The 14,945-nt window shown below is 43.3% G+C and overlaps 1 protein-coding gene across 1 annotated transcript in view; it reads right to left on the reverse strand.

Moving 5' to 3' along the window:
* Positions 1–8,992: 8,992 nt before the first annotated feature.
* ppm1g (protein phosphatase, Mg2+/Mn2+ dependent, 1G) overlaps positions 8,993–14,945 on the reverse strand; it is a 37,218-nt gene continuing 31,265 nt past the window's right edge. The window contains exons 8-10 of the mRNA XM_078229454.1: positions 14,010–14,139; positions 10,938–11,040; positions 8,993–10,108 (exon numbers count right to left, since the gene is read on the reverse strand). Coding sequence (XP_078085580.1) covers positions 9,926–10,108; positions 10,938–11,040; positions 14,010–14,139 — 416 coding nt within the window. The 3' untranslated portion in view covers positions 8,993–9,925. The remainder of the gene's footprint in view (positions 10,109–10,937; positions 11,041–14,009; positions 14,140–14,945) is intronic.

Genomic DNA, 14,945 nt, shown 5'->3' on the forward strand with positions numbered 1-14,945 from the left:
GAAAGCCCACCAACACCTCTACTTTCTCAGAAGACTAAGGAAATGTAGTTTCTTGCGGTCTTGGGCAGAGCAGGAGCCATACCAAGCTGTGATGCAACCAGAAAAAATGCTTTCTATGGTGCATCTGTAAACATTGGTGAGAGTCGTAGCTGACGTGCCAAATTTCCTTAGTCTTCTGAGAAAGTAGAGGCGTTGGTGGGCTTTCTTAACTATAGTGTCAGCACTGGAGGAACCAGGACAGGTTGTTGGTGATCTGGACACCTAAAAACTTGAAGCTCTTGACCATTTCTACTTCGTCCCCATTGATGTAGACAATGTCAAGCATTGATTTGGGAAAGTTCCCAGCAGTTAGGATAATATCAGACCTTCATTCAAGAAAGAAGGGAGACATAAAAAGTCCAGCCTGTGAGCCTAACATCTGTCTGAGGGAAATTGCTTGAATATATTTTTAAGTGAGTTACAATAGGATTATTAAAAGATTGCAATGTGATCAGGCAGACTCAACCTGGCTTTCTGAAAAGGAAATTGTATTTAATGAAGGCACTGATTTGAGTTTTGTGAGAGTAAATAACAAGATGGATGAAGGGGATACTGTAGATTGTGTGCTTGCATTTTCAAAAAGCATTTTGATAAAGTGCCACATCAAAGGTTACTACACAGGAAAAGAACACATGGTGTAGGAGCTAACATATTAGCATGCATAAAGAATTGGTTAGATAACAGGAAGCAGAGAATGGCAATAAATGGTTCATTTTCAGGTTGAGAAGCTGTGACTAGTGGTGTGCCACAGGATCTGTGCTGGGGAATCAACTTACAATCTATACCAATGATTTGGATGAAGGGGCTGAATGTCTGGTTGCCAAATTTGCCAGTGACATCAAGATAGATAGGAAAGTTGACAACAATCAAGACAGGTAGGGAATCCACAAATGGCTTAAATGAATGGGCAAAAATTTGGCAAATGCATGAAAATGTGGGAAAATGTGAGCTTGTCCACTTTGGCAGGAAGAATAGTAAAGCATTATACTATTTAAATGGAGAGAGATTGCAGAACTGATGTTCTGATACATGAATCGTAGATAGTTTGCAGGGGACAGCAAGTGATTAGGAAGGGAAATTAGGAAGGCAATTGGGGTTGGATCTCAAACAAGGATGAGGCAGAGCACAGGAATGAGAGAGTGAATCTGGTGAACTGGTGCAGCGACAATAATCTCTCCCTCAATGTCAACAAAATGAAGGAGATTGTCATCGACTTCAGGAAGCGTAAAGGAAAACATGTCTCTGTCTACACCAACGAGGGTGAAGCAGAAAGGGTTGAGAGCTTCAAGTTTTTAGGTGTCCAGATCACCAACAACCTGTCCTGGTCCCCCCCATGCCGACACTATAGTTAAGAAAGCCCACCAACGCCTCTACTTTCTCAGAAGACTAAGAAAATTTGGCATGTCAGTTACGATTCTCACCAACTTTTACAGATGCACCATAGAAAGCATTCTTTCTGGTTGTATCACAGCTTGGTATGGCTCCTGCTCTGCCCAAGACCACAAGAATCTACAAAAGATCATGAATGTAGCCCAATCCATCACGCAAACCACCTCCCATCCATCGACTCTATCTACACTTCCCACTGCCTCAGCAAAGCAGCCAGCATAATTAAGGACTCCACGCACCCCGGACATTCTCTCTTCTGCCTTCCGTCGGGAGAAAGATACAAAAGTCTGAGGTCACGTACCAACCGACTCAAGAACAGCTTCTTCCCTGCTGCCATTAGACCTTTGAATGGACCTACCTTGCATTAAGTTGATCTTTCTCTACACCCTAGCTATGACTGCAACACTACAGTCTGCACTCTCTTGTTTCCTTCTCTATGAATGGTATGCTTTGTCTTATAATGTTCAAGAAACAATACTTTTCACTGTATGCTCATACACGTGACAATAATAAATCAAATAAAATAAAATAAAATCAAATGGAATATTTGTGTGTAGTGGAATATAAAAATAAGGAGGTTTTACTGCAGCTGTATAGGGCCTTGGTGAGATCACATCTGGAGTACTTTGTACCATTTTGGTCTCCTTATTTGAAAAGAAGATATACTTACATTAGGAACAGTCCTGGGGTTCACTGGACTCATTCCTAGGATGAGGGCTAATATTTGAAGGAGGGTTGAGCCTATACCCATTGGGGTTTAGAAGAATGAGAGGTGATTTTGTAGAAATATCTGAGATCTGGAGGAGACTGAATAGAGTGGTACTGAGAGGATGTTTCCACTTGTTGGCTGACTAGAATGAGGGGACACTGAGGTTGTCCTTTTAAAACAGAGAGGCGGGGACGTGGAGACCAAACCAGATCAGCTATGATCTTAATGAATGGTGGAAGAGGCTCGAAGGGCTAAATGGTCGACTCCTGTTTTAACATAGAAACATAAAAGATAGGAGGCTATTTGGCCCTTCTAGACTGCTCTGCCATTCATTACGGTTATGGCAGATCATCCAACTCAATAGCGTAATTCTGCTTTTTCCCCATAACCTTTGATCCCATTCACCCCAAGTATTCATAGTATTTTAGTATTCTTCGAGCGAAATTCCTTTTTTTTGTGAAGTAGCGATAAACCTTTCCAGGAAGTGTGTAGGAGTAGATAAGACTCCTGGTTTAAAAATCTATGGAAGTTTGCTGCTGGTGCCCATGTAAAAAGAAAATGACCACACACAAATAGGGGGTTTAGGAACACATTCCAATCTTATTTAAATTAAACTACACCGAGTGCAGACAGAATGGTAGGAAAATTAGGAGGTTTCAGTCTGTCTCCCTTGTCCATAACGATGTAAAACTTCTTGCTTTGAACAGCTGAGAACAGAGTAACAATTATATTAATATTCAAAGCATTTTGTTTTGGTCCCATCACTGCAGCCTTGCACCACACTAATGGGAAAGTTTACTCAACTTCCTATTCATAATAGGGGTGGCACAGTAGCAAGCACTGCTGACTCACAGTGCCAGGGACCTGGGTTCGATTCCAGGCTTGGGTCATTGTCCGTATGGAGTTTGCACGTTCTCCATGTCTGCATGGGTTTCCTCCAGGTGCTCCGGTTTCCTCCCACATTCTGAAAGACGTGTTGGTTAGGTGCATTGACCCAAACAGGTGCCAGAGTGTGGTGACGAGGGGAATTTCACAGTAACTTCATTGCAATGTTAATGTAAGCCTACTTCAAACACTTCACTTCAAACAGAATCAAAGAGGGAGGGATCTTTAGCATATTAATTTTCCTAATGTTAAGGGTCCTATTACAAGAATGATCCCAGAAATGAAAAACTTGACACAGGAGCATCTGAGGACTCTGGGTTCGTACTCGATGGAGTTTAGAAGGATGGGAGTGGAACAGAGGGAGAGTCTCATTGAAACTTACAGAATACTGAAAGGCCTGGATAGAGTGGATGTGGGGAAGGTGTTTCCATCAGTAGGAGAGACTAGGATCCGAGGGCACAGCCTCAGAGTAAAGGGACGACCCTTGAGAACTGAGAAGAGGAGGAATTTCTTCAGCTGAGTGGTGAATCTATGGAATTGCCACAGAAGGCTGTGGAGGCCAGGTCTTGAGTGCCTTTAAGACAGAGATAGATAGGTTTTTGATTAGCAAGGGGATCAAATGTTGCAGGGAAAAGACGGGAGAATGGAGTTGAGAAACGTATCAGCCATGATTGAATGACGGAGCCTTCAATGGGCCGAATGGCCTAATTCTGCTCCTATATATTATGGCCTTATTTCCATGATGTGGAGATGCCAGCGTTGGACTGGGGTGAACACAGTAAGAAGTCTCACAACACCAGGTTAAAGTCCAACAGGTTTATTTGGTAGCAAATACCATAAGCTTTCGGAGCACTGCTCCTTCGTCAGATGGAGTGGAAATGTGCTCTCAAACAGGGCACAGACACAAAATCAAGTTACAGATTACTAATTAGAATGCAAATCCCTAAAGCCAGCCAGGTCTTAAAGGTACAGACAATGTGGTGGAGGGAGCATTAAACACAGGTTAAAGAGATGTGTATTGTCTCCAGACAAAACAGTTAGTGAGATTCTGCAAGCCCAGGAGGCAAGCTGTGGGGGTTACTGATAATGTGACATAAATCCAACATCCTGGTTTAGGCCGTCCTCATGTGTGTCGAACTTGGCTATCAGTTTCTGCTCAGCGACTCTGCGCTGTCGTGTGTCGTGAAGGCCGCCTTGGAGAACGCTTACCTGAAGATCCAAGGCTGAATGCCCGTGACTGCTGAAGTGCTCCCCCACAGGAAGAGAACAGTCTTGCCTGGTCATTGTCAAGCGGTGTTCATTCATCCGTTGTCGTAGCGTCTGCATGGTTTCCCCAATGTACCATGCCTCGGGACATCCTTTCCTGCAGCGTATCAGGTAGACAATGTTGGCCGAGTTGCAAGAGTAGGTACCGTGTACCTGGTAGATGGTGTTCTCACGTGAGATGATGGCATCCGTGTCGATGATCCGGCACGTCTTGCAGAGGTTGCTGTGGCAGGGTTGTGTGGTGTCGTGGTCACTGTTCTCCTGAAGGCTGGGTAGTTTGCTGCGGACAATGGTCTGTTTGAGGTTGCGTGGTTGTTTGAAGGCAAGAAGTGGGGGTGTGGGGATGGCCTTGGCAAGATGTTCGTCTTCATCAATGACATGTTGAAGGCTCCGGAGGAGATGCCGTAGCTTCTCCGCTCCGGGGAAGTACTGGACGACGATGGGTACTCTGTCCACCGTGTCCCGTGTTTGTCTTCTGAGGATGTCGGTACGGTTTTTCGCTGTGGCACGTCGGAACTGTTGATCGATGATTCGAGCGCCATATCCTGTTCTTATGAGGGCATCTTTCAGCGTCTGGAGTTGTCTGTTGCGATCCTCCTCATCCGAGCAGATCCTGTGTATTCGGAGGGCTTGTCCGTAGGGGATGGCTTCTTTAACGTGTTTAGGGTGGAAGCTGGAGAAGTGGAGCATCGTGAGGTTATCCGTGGGCTTGCGGTACAGTGAGGTGCTGAGGTGACCGTCCTTAATGGAGATGCGTGTGTCCAAGAATGCAACCGATTCTGGAGAGTAGTCCATGGTGAGTTTGATGGTGGGGTGGAACTTGTTGATGTCATCATATAGTTGTTTCAGTGATTGCTCACCATGACTCCAAAGGAAGAAAATATCATCGATGTATCTAGTGTATAGCATCGGTTGAAGGCCCTGTGCGGTGAAGAAGTCTTGTTCGAACCTGTGCATGAAGATGTTGGCATATTGAGGTGCGAATTTGGTCCCCATGGGTGTTCCGTGTGTCTGGATGAAGAACTGGTTGTTGAAGGTGAAGACATTGTGGTCCAGGATGAAGCGGATGAGTTGTAAAATTGCATCTGGAAACTGGCAGTTGACGGCATTGAGTACTGAGGCCGTTGCAGCAATGCCATCATCGTGGGGGATGCTGGTGTAGAGTGCCGAGACATCCATTGTGACGAGGAGTGCTCCTGGTTCAACTGGATCTTCAGGTAAGCGTTCTCCAAGGCGGCCTTCACGACACACGACAGCGCAGAGTCGCTGAGCAGAAACTGATAGCCAAGTTCCGCACACATGAGGACGGCCTAAACCGGGATGTTGGATTTATGTCACACTATCAGTAACCCCCACAACTTGCCTCCTGGGCTTGCAGAATCTCACTAGCTGTTCTGTCTGGAGACAATACACATCTCTTTAACCTGTGTTTAATGCTCCCTCCACCACATTGTCTGTACCTTTAAGACCTGGCTGGCTTTTGGGATTCGCATTCTAATCAGTATTCTGCAACTTGATTTTGTGTCTGTGCCCTGTTTGAGAGCACATTTCCACTCCATCTGACGAAGGGTTATGGTATTTGCTACCAAATAAACCTGTTGGACTTTAACCTGGTGTTGTGAGACTTCTTACTTATTTCCATTGGCAGAGAGGTCAATAACCGACGGGCATTGATTTAAAGTAATTAGTAAAAGGATTAAAGGGGAATTGAGGATAGATTTTATTTACCCAGAGGATGATGTGGGTCTGGAACTCACCATCTGAAAGGAGAGAGGCAGAACTACCCCTCTTATTAAAAAAATACTTGGATATTATTTGACGTTCTGCAACCTACAGAGCTGTAAAGTGACATTACACAGAATAGATTATTCCCCGCTCCCACCCCCACCCCCACAGTGGATTGAATAGCTTCCTTCTGGTGTGCAAATTTCTATGATTCTATGAATAGATGATTCACACATTAGATCTTTCTAAGCAGTACAAGTTGTGATTTGGGGAGGTGCTGTCATTCAGTGACACTGCTATAAAACTGATGAGGATATACAGGTGAGTAGCCTACTGGCTAGTCTTTGTTTCTTCACCCTTTGCCATAAGCTTGGTTTTGCCGTTACATCTTTCAGGTTTCAGTCTGCTCTGCAAGTGACAGCAACACTTGACGATGGACAGCAATACAATATTATTACAAGAGGCCACTCGGCCTGTCGTTTTGCACTGGCTCTAAAGAGCAATCAATCTAATGCCAATCCCCAGTAATCCTGCATTCCTCATTTTCAGGTAAGTCTAATTCCAATTGAATGGTCCCATCCAGTACATTCATTCTACAAATGCAATGCGTAAAGGAATGGCTGAATGCATTAGTTGAAAAATGTATTGACTATCTGGGCAATGCAGACATTTTGTGCTAAATTATCTCAGCTGAGGCAGCAGGAGTGATACCGCATTGAGACTTTGCCACCTCCTAAGGTGAGGTAGTACAAAAATCAGCAAATGGGAGAAATCAGCCAAAATCTCAGAGTTATCTAGAGATAATTAGCATGCATTGTCCTCAAAGTGACCATGTGTGGGGAATTGTAAGCACAAAATCATTATCATGGCAGTCATATACAACCAGCATCAGTTCATTATGAGTGATTTTTGACTCTGTACCATTAATTGCTGTTTGCTCACCAAATCATTGAGTTCAGGGGCTCAATGTAGCAGGAGAGGGGGTGTCGCAGGAGAGGAAGGAAAATGAAAAACCGGATAACACCATCAGCTTCTCAGTCTCTCCAGAATCTAGGCTGGTAACAGGTAGTGGTTGGTGGTGGCTAACCATCTCAGAACCAGGACAACACTGCAGGGTAATGTACTTAATGAACAAGGCCCAACCATCTCCAGCTACTTCAATGACATTCCCTCAATCAAAATGTCAAAAGCAGGATGTTTGCTGATGAGTGCACAACGTTCTGTATTATCTGTAACTCCTTAAAGACACTAAAGCAGCCTATGTCCATATATAGAAATACTTGGTCAACACTCGAGCTTGGGCTGATAAATCGCAAATAACACAAGAGGACCGAACCTTCTCTTGTCAACATTCAATAGCATTACCATTAATGAATTCCTACCATCATCATCCTGGGGATGACCATTTATCATAAATTGCAACACAGTGGCACTGTGGTTAGCACTGCTGCCTCACAGTGCCAAAGAGCTAGGCTCAATTCCCAGCTTGGGTCAGTGTCTGTGTGGAGTCTGCACATTCTCCCCATGTTTGCCTGGGTTTTCCCTCTCACTCCGGAAAACATGCTGGCTCAGTGCATTGGCCATACTAAATTCTCCCTCAGTGCACCCAAACAGGTGGTAGAGTGTGGCAACTAGATTTTTTACAAGAACTTCATTGCAGTGTAAATGTAAGCCTACTTGTGACACTAATAAATAAATAATAAATTAAACAGGACAGGCCTCATAAACACTGTGGCTACAAAACCAGGCAAGAGGTTGGGAAATCCCTAGCCAGTAACTCATATCCTGTCTCCCTAAATACAGTCCACCGTCTGCAAGGCATATGTCAGGAGTGTGATGGAACAGTCTCCACATGGATCGATGAGTGCTGCTCCAATACTCACGAAGCCTCACACTATCCAACAAAAGGCATCCCACTTCATCAGCATTTACCACCACTAGGACAGTAGATGTGCATCATCTGCATTGTACACTGCAGCAACTTGCCAAGCCTCCAATAGGACCTTTTAAATCCCTGACCACCACCACATTGAAAGGACAAGGGCAACAGATGTATGCAAACACCACCTGCAAATTGCCCTCAAAGCTACAAATCATACTGACTTGGACCTATATTGCTGTTCCTTCACTGTCACGGACTTATTTAGACACAGCAAGACCTAGCAAAACTGTATTGAGATAAATTACCAGATACTGAAGACGTTGGTTGAGATTCAAATACTGGCCAGGTCGCAGAAAACTATTTTTGGCAATGGGATCCTTTGCCCAAAGGCAGATAGGAATTTGACTAAATGGTCTGAACACTCAAATCTGCTGATTCAGAGCAAGAGCATCATCACTGAGCTAATGTTAACACTCCAAGAGTACTTGGTACATTAGTGTCACATTCTGAATCCTACATCTAACAGAAGAGTCTGTACAGAATTAATTCATAGCATCATGATTTTGATGCTTTATAATCAATTTAGCCAAAGCCTCACTTGGATGAAAGTATGTCCGTGAAAAATGCCACCAATAGCTTGCTGTGTAATATTACAATTTATGGGGATAATAGATTTCACTTCTAACAAAACAGTGCATTTGTGTTAATTAGATGAGTCAGAAGGCTTGCCGGCAGACTGCTCCACAAAAAAATAGTCACAGTGGTGCTCGTCCACGTTTTAGTCCTTCCTCTTTCACCAGGCAACCAACCTGACCAAAATGAAGCCAAGACACAAATGATACCCTATCTGGGTTTTCACATTGCGTTTAAAGAGTGAAATAATTGTTAATGTACAAATGAGACCGTAAAATACAAAACCCAATGTAGTGAAGGGGCCAAACACACGTTAACAAGGCAGTCATTATTGGCATATGCTAACTGCAGTGTACACAATCTCGCTATGAAACACCAAAGGACGCCACGATTCTCGAACAAGGTCGCACTTTGTTTATACAATACGGACAGAGAACAACAAAAAAAAACAAGCTTCCAAAAAATTAAAAATGATTTTCTTTTAATATATAAAAGTGGTTGAAAGTTCCTCTCTGGTGTAGCATTCACGGGGCAGTGCAGCTTCATGACTTCATCTTTTTGATGTCTATGGTGATGTTGACATTAATTTTGAGTGAATGCAGTTTTACAAAGGAAATGTAAAGAGAGCTGAAATCCCTTTGAAGTCCAACATTGCCTTTATGTTTACAAATTCATGTACCTCCAAAATTTCAATGTTCTCCTGATTCTTGCTTTTAAAAATTGAAATATTGAAAAAAATTCCAAAGCCCCAAATATTTTCCTACCTCCTTCTCATCCCAACACAAAAGGATTGCTAGCACAAAACAGTGACTATGATCACACTGTGACACGGTATTTCCATCTTCAAGCATAGACAAATGGCAATCAGTCAAACAGATCACTTTTTAAACACTGCGTTGATGTATATTCAAACCCTCCCCACCCCAACACTCCTTTTCTTAAAACTTTTAAAAAGAAAGGAGTCCTCATTTCTGATTCCTGTAATATTTCAGTATCGTCCAGTTTGGCTTCTGAAGTTGCGTGTTTCTTCATGGAGTGAATCAAAGTACTTCCTGTATCAAAAACTCTATGAGAAAAAGGAATGGACATTTCCAGACGCCAAAAAAACCCTCACAATAACAAACTCAATAACAGCCACTTCTTTTTGTCTCCAAGAGCCGGTGTGCTACAATGTGGGGTTCCTGGATTGACTGCTGCTAAAGGGTGTGTGCTTCAGACACACAGTAACCTGGGGTGGCAAACTAAGGCTACATTGTACAATACTCCAGATTTATTTTTATACAATTTCCAGCAATCTCTTGCTATATTTAAAAAAAAATCTCAAGTTCTTTAATTACACAATGACGTCAGGTCTCAGTTGATACCCAACCATCCCCCACCCCCTCAGGAGCACCGGGTTAATCGGTTTTTGCTTTCTTCCCGTTTTCTTTCTCCTCATCTGTCGAGTCGGGACGTTTTCGCTTGCTGCAGTCAGCCTGGATTTTCACGGGCCGCGGTTTAAAAGTGATGATAATACAAGTCATGTTGTCACATCCAGTCCCATCACCTGACGTGTCAGGTGCCAAACACTGATCTAGGAGCTACAAACACAAAGGTAAAGGATAGCGATTGTGCAAAAGACAGTTCATAGTATAGTTGCAGAGTATAAAATTAGAATTGCCTCTTTGGTCACTGTATGCTAAAACACATTTGATTTTACCTGCATTTTAATGCCCATTTGAAGAGCAGATTGCATTGAAATATATAAAATTCTTAAGCTGTCTTGACAGTGGTTGTTTCCTCTGGTTGGAGAGCCCAGAACTAAAGTTCACATTGAAGAAATTTCTCCTCATCCTGATCCTAAATTCCATCACCCCATCAATCTTTGTAATATACAATCTTCGTCATAAACTTGGGCAAAAAAAACCTCTCCTCACCTCAGTCTTAAGTGGCTTTCCCCCAACTTTAAAATTGTGCCCCCTGGTTCTAGACTCCCCAGAGGAAACATCTTATCTGCACCTACCCTGTCTAGCCCTTCAATTATTTTGTGGGCTTCAATGAGATCATCTCTCATTCTCCAAAACTCTGGAGAATACAGGCCCAGGACACCCCCCCCCCCCCCCCTCCCCACCCCTTCATTGGATAGTATCCCCGTCCTGGTGAACCACGTTGTATTCCCTCTATGGCAATATATCCTCCCCCAAGTTAAGGGGACCAACACCTTCTGATATTTGTGAGCATTCACTCCATTGCGGCAAATAATAGATAACTTTTGTGCAGCCTGGGCTAGAGAAATACTGTAGTTTGGAAAGCAGAATTGTAATTTCTATCTAGTTTTATTGAATGTAGGGACAGAAGGATTTTTCTCCTGACAACACTTGCCAAATACCACTGGATCCTTTCCTGTACAACCATGGCAGCAACACTTACCTCTTCAGATATGGATGACAGCAACCTCAAGTCTCCATTCTCATCCAGCTTGTTGATGCGTTCACTGATGAAATCTACTACTTCCTGGCTGCTCATTACATTCCTGAAAAAGGGGGAAAAAAAATTACTGAAGCTGCGAGACCTCTTTGTGAGCATCTAAGTGGTCTCCAAATCCCAGAAACCCTTCCAGATCAAGTCAACAGAACAACTGTTACTGGTACAATGATTCCAGTATCTGGAATTTAAGGTATTAGGGAGGGGCAAGGTTAAAGTAGATGGCTTTGCTTTCTTTTGTGAAATACCCAAATTCATCATGAATCCTCAAGGTTTCATAAAACTAATGGAGCACGGAATAATGGACTTGTTTGGTTTTTTTGTGCTTGTATAGATTTTGAGACCTCAAGAATAGGTCTGCTCTCTGTATCAATGAGGGACATTAGAAGACTCCAAAAAAAGGAAAAGCAGAAGAAAAAAATCATGAAAAATTTCAACTTGGGTCACCAATCTCAGTTCATTGCTGAAAGAAAATCAACACAAATACTACATGCAAAATAGCGTCTGCTAGTAAATGTGACAGATAATCACACTAAGCCTTACAATATTTTATTCCAAAGTCAAAACAGCATTTTTTTCATGGTAAAATTTCTTAAAATGTATTTTGTTTTCTCAAGCACTGAACTCTTCCTGTGTGGGAGCCCAGTAAGAAGTCTCACAACACCAGGTTAAAGTCCAACAGGTTTATTTGGTAGCAAAAGCCATTAGCTTTCGGAGCGCTGTCCCTTCGTCAGGTAAGTGGGAGTTCTGTTCACAAACAGGGCATATAAAGACACAAACTCAATTTACAAAATAATGGTTGGAATGAGAGTCTTTGCAGGTAATCAAGTCTTAAAGGTACAGACAATGTGAGTGGAGAGAGCATTAAGCACAGGTTAAAGAGATGTGTATCGTCTCCAGACAGGACAGTTAGTGAGATTTTGCAAGCCCAGGCAAGTCGTGGGGGTTACAGATAGCGTGACATGAACCCAAGATCCCGGTTGAGGCCGTCCTCATGTGTGCGGAACTTGGCTATCAGTCTCTGTGCTGTCGACTGCTGAAGTGTTCCCCAACAGGAAGAGAACACTCTTGCCTGGGAGCCCAGTGTCAGAGATGCACCCAGATGATGCTGAGCATTCAATGTAACTTTGCAAACAACCCTTTACTCTCTGAATTCTGCCAGAAAATATTAATAAGTGAAAATCTGTGATTACTGAGAGGTTAAGCTGATAGAACACATGGATTAACAGCTGAAACCAAAGAGTTAAAACATGGAACAATCAGTGCATCATTGGCTCAGCAATATAGAAAGCCCAAACAAAGCAATCTGTCTCATCAGTCAGGTGAAAGAAAAATGTTTGTTTCACTGGCTTCAGCAAAAACAAACTTTCAAGTATAAACCTGCCCTGGATCACCTGATGACTTCCACCTCCATTTTAAGGTACTTTTTGAGCTTTCAAAAATGCATCATCTCTCTCCCCCCTCGGGTACCATCCAAGAGGATGCTGATAATCATGGACCTCCATGTTAATCTCTAGACGATCGGATCATCTTTCTTGGTGGTCCATTCGACCAGTTTGAGGGGTTCTTTGAAAAGATTGTTCTTTGTCTACCACGATCTTTCCCATCACAATCAGACTTTCCGGATCGTGATTACTTAAAGTGCACCCAAGAGATTCCAACTGTCTCTACCTGATCAGCAATTCTTTTGGTCTCACATTTTACCAGCATCTTTTTGTTGGTCGAAGAATATTTTCACTATTCAAACTGAAACTTGGCGAGAAAACACAGCTGCCTGACCCCTCTTTTAAACTTCAGAAAATCACACTGAACTTGACAAGCAACATGAGCTCAAATACAAGCTCATTTTAAAAACATTGGCTCTCAGACCAGTGCGAAGTGGGTCTGCAGGAGGGCCTGAAGCTATCAGAACTTAGCTGTATTTGGTAACACTCATTTACCATTCCTATGATTGCATCCTCCTGGATGTTAGTTGACAGGGGTTTCTGGGAGTGCTGTTGATCAGGACATCATAAAAACCATAGATACCCTACAGTGCAGAAAGAGGCCATCTGGCCCATCGAGTCTGCACCGACCACAACCCCACCCAGACCTACCCCCTTATCCCTACACATTTACCCGCTAATCCCTCTAACCTACGCATCTCAGGACACTATGGGCAATTTTAGCATGGCCAATCAACCTAACTCGCACATCTTTAGACTGTGGGAGGAAACTGGAGCACCCGGACAAAACCCACGCAGACACAGGGAGAATGTGCAAACTCCACACAGACAGTGACCCAAGCCGGGAATCGAACCCAGGTCCCTGGAGCTGTGAAGCAGCAGTGCTAACCACTGTGCTACCGTGCCGCCCATCAGGAGGACTCCATCTTCTCCTTCAAATACTAGGCAGGCGCTTTAAACCTCACCTGAACTGGCAGGTGAGGTTCAAGCTTTCAACTGATTAATGACACCGTTAACAATGCAGCACATTCCCCATCACACCAGAGCATCAACCACAATTATGTGCTTAATCCCAAGGTTGAAACTTCAACCCACATTCTTCCGACCCTGAATGAGTGCTACCAACTAAGCTGTGGGGAAATCTGACCACAAGGTCACAGCTGTTTGTGGTCTCATTTGATGTCCACTAAAGCATTGGACAACAACAAGGAACACTGAAGTTGTTGTTCCTTTCTCCAGCTCAGTGGTATCGAGTTGTGACATAGTCAGTTGATCGGAGTATAGATCCTGGATTGAACTGTGGCGATGAGGGTCCATAAAGTTTAGCATTACACTGCAAGGCGCCTGCCTAACCATCAAGTCATCAAAAACATTGGGTACTTTTCAGTTTCTGCCAAATACACAGCAGGTGAGGCATCTGCTCAATAATCTAGAGCTAAGCCTAGCTCCACGAGATACAGTTCCATCAAACACTTTCCTTCACTTCATCTCCTCCTCCCCCCCCAACTTAGCACAACAAACAAGTGAACCTGGAGCTTCATTAAAATCATAAATCCAACAAATTAGTACTTACCATATACCGTCACATGCAATCACCATGAAGTCATGGTCATCGTTTAATGTCAACACCTTGAGATCAGGTAGTGCTGAGATCATCTGTTCCTCTGGAGGGAGGTTCTTATTCCTCTTGTAGAAATGATCACCTGTAACAAGAGTCACAAATCACTCGTAGAGAACACTCATTCATTTCTGTAGGATGATTTCAGGCCAGGTATTAGAGCACTGTACCTACCCACAGAAACCTGGTCACATAGAAACTAGAAGGAGTAGGCCATTCGAGCCTGCTCCGTCATTCATTTTGTTCATCGAATTCAATATCCTGATCCCCCCCTCCACATCTAATTTCTTCTTGAAATCAGGCAATGTTTTGGCCTCAACTACATTCTGTGGTAGTGAATTCCACACATTCACCACCCTCTGGGTGAAGAAATTTCTCCTCACCTCAGTCCTAAAAGATTTACCCCTCATGTTCAAACTATGACCACTAGTTCTGGACTCCCCCACCATTGGGAACATCCTTTGTGAATCTACCCTGTCTAACCCTGTTAGAATTTTATAAGTTTCCATGAGATCCTCTCTCATTCTTCTAAATTCCAGTGAATATAATCCTAACCGATTTAGTCTCTCATGTGACAGACCTGCCATCCCAGGAATCAGGCTGGTAAACCTTCGCTGCACTCCCTCTATAGCAAGGACATCCTTCCTCAGATTGGTAATTATTAGTCATATTGGAAAGGGTCATTTTCTCAAAAGCAATACTAATTGGAAGCTGGAAGTGAAGTCACCCACCAACTCTTAATCAAATTTTAAACATTTTAACAAGCAGGAAGTGCTACTCTCAGTATGTACTCGGCAGGAAACAAAGCTTCCAAGTGAGTAATAATAGAAATGTAGGAAGATGTACAGCACAGGAAGAGATCATTCCTCTGTGCTGATTAGAAAGTTGCAA

The sequence above is a fragment of the Mustelus asterias genome, chromosome 15 (assembly GCF_964213995.1).
Source record: "Mustelus asterias chromosome 15, sMusAst1.hap1.1, whole genome shotgun sequence".
In the NCBI taxonomy this organism is placed as follows: domain Eukaryota; kingdom Metazoa; phylum Chordata; class Chondrichthyes; order Carcharhiniformes; family Triakidae; genus Mustelus; species Mustelus asterias.